Source organism: Elaeis guineensis, chromosome 6 (genome assembly GCF_000442705.2).
Source record: "Elaeis guineensis isolate ETL-2024a chromosome 6, EG11, whole genome shotgun sequence".
NCBI lineage: Eukaryota > Viridiplantae > Streptophyta > Magnoliopsida > Arecales > Arecaceae > Elaeis > Elaeis guineensis.
Window position 1 is genome coordinate 2,645,491 of NC_025998.2, and position 2,030 is coordinate 2,647,520.

The 2,030-nt window shown below is 49.8% G+C and overlaps 1 protein-coding gene across 1 annotated transcript; it reads right to left on the reverse strand.

The window, feature by feature from the left end:
• Positions 1–364: 364 nt before the first annotated feature.
• LOC105047664 (NDR1/HIN1-like protein 10) lies at positions 365–1,492 on the reverse strand. The gene has a single exon (XM_010926697.4). The coding sequence runs from the start codon at positions 1,365–1,367 to the stop codon at positions 558–560; it is 810 nt and encodes a 269-aa protein (XP_010924999.3). The 5' UTR covers positions 1,368–1,492; the 3' UTR covers positions 365–557.
• Positions 1,493–2,030: the final 538 nt, after the last annotated feature.

Sequence of the window (2,030 nt, forward strand, 5' to 3'; positions counted from 1 at the left end):
CAGAGTTGTACGTATGGAACTCACAAGGTGGATATCGGAGGATGACTCACATGAGCATTTCACTTGGAGGCTGGTGTGCGATAGATTGGCGTGCTCTGCTACTAGTAGCATTGCGGGGAGTTTTGGGAACCACTTGTTGTAGTTGCCAGTATGCCATGAGAACAGCTGTCCATTCTCTTTTTAACCGCTCCAAGTCAACAACGTCGAAATAATATAACAGAAGCTCATGACTAACAGAGATGGAGATCGATCTGATTCAATTCAAGGCAGGCAGTAAATTATTGCATATATTATAACAATTTCATCAAAGAGAGTTAAGAGAACCTGAATTACTTATCTCTAACAAGTAACAAAGCATCTATGGTTTCTGAGAAGATCAAAGGAAATTAATATATTCCACAAACTAAAATAAAGAGAGAAGAAAACAAAAAGAAAAGCGATCAAAAGCTACGATCCAACCGGCCGTTCTTGTCTTTTTCCGTCCAATAAAATACAACCACACGCTCTACCTTTTTTGCCTTTTGACCTTTTTTTAATTGATGATACAATTATTAGACCTACAAAGTCCACTTCCAGATCTTGATCCGAAGCTTCGCATGGCACCGGGCGTTCGCCTGCGAGGTGGCGTTGGCTGCCGCGTTCCCCTCGGTGACGCCGACTTCGATACCGTCACACGACACCATAATCCCGATCCGCTTCGACTTGAACCCCCCGATCTTGATCCCGACCTTCGTCGCCAAGTCGATCTCCAGCGGGAGTTCCTTCTTCTTCCTCAGATCCGCTGCCTCTCCCGGATTCAGGGTCCGCCCCGAGCTCGAGACCGTGGCGTTGAGCACGGTGGTGTTCTCGGTGCCGTGGACGAACGCGGGGAACGAGCCTTCCCCGATCTCGACACCATCGGAGTAGGCGTAGATGGAGATGTCGTCGTAGATGAAGACGAGCTTCTCGTTGGGGTTCCGGGCGGATACGGCGACGTCGAGTTGCGAGGTGAGGACGTTGGAGGACGTGATATTGAGGGCGGAGAGGCGGACGGAGTCGACGGAGAAGCTGAGGCGCTCGGGGTGGTAGAGGACGTAGAAGAAGCCGGCGGCGATGGCGGCGAGGAAGACGAGGGCGATTAGGAGGAGGGTCAACCAGAGGAAGCAGGCGCAGCAGCACCCACGGCGGCGGCGGCGGCCGCGGCCGCGGTGGGGACCCAGAGGGGGGAGGGGGCGGTAGGCGGGGTGCCTGGCGCCATCCCGCCGGGCCTTGTTGTCCGGTAACGGCTGGGAGCCACCTGCGCCACCGTTGGCGGTGGCGTGGCCGCCGTTGAGGGTCCGAGCACCGTTACCGTTCGCGATGGACGAGAGGTTGGGCCCGTCGCCCATGCCTTGTGTGCGGTGGAAAGCTGCGAAGAAAGGCGGTGAGCAGTAAGGAGACTGCTCTGACTCCCATTTATAACGAGTGGAAGATGAGAAGTTGCGACCTGTGATCAGGGTTTACAATTACCGGTGGTCACCGCCTTGGCGGAGGAGTGGTCTGAAATTTATTATAGAATCCGAGATTTATTCGTTTGATTGGGATCCTACAGTTGTGATGCTGACCTTTGTCCCTTTGATGCAGATTTAACGGAGGGGATTAAGGAATCGGGGTGGGTGTTTTAGTTGTCCGAATCGGATTCGACTCGGGGAATTTGGGAAGGAAAGTTCCAACAGGATTCCCAATTCTGAATTGATAATTTTTCTGATTTGGATAATTGACTATAATTAATGGCGGGGACCACCGGTGTACCAGCTGGCACTGTTGTGCCCAGGCTCAAAACGTCAGTAAATCCATGCTCGGTCATCTGGCTCATGGTTGCTCCATCGGTTTGGTTTAATTAACAATCTATAAATATTTTTTTCCTAATTAAGTGAATTTTTTTGAAATAAGACTCGGTATTAATTTTAATTTTGATTTATTTAATTATTTTTTATTATTTTGATTTATTGATTTGATTATTTATAGTTGGACTTGTTCAAGCGGTAGGTCTCCCTTTTGTTTTGAAAAGA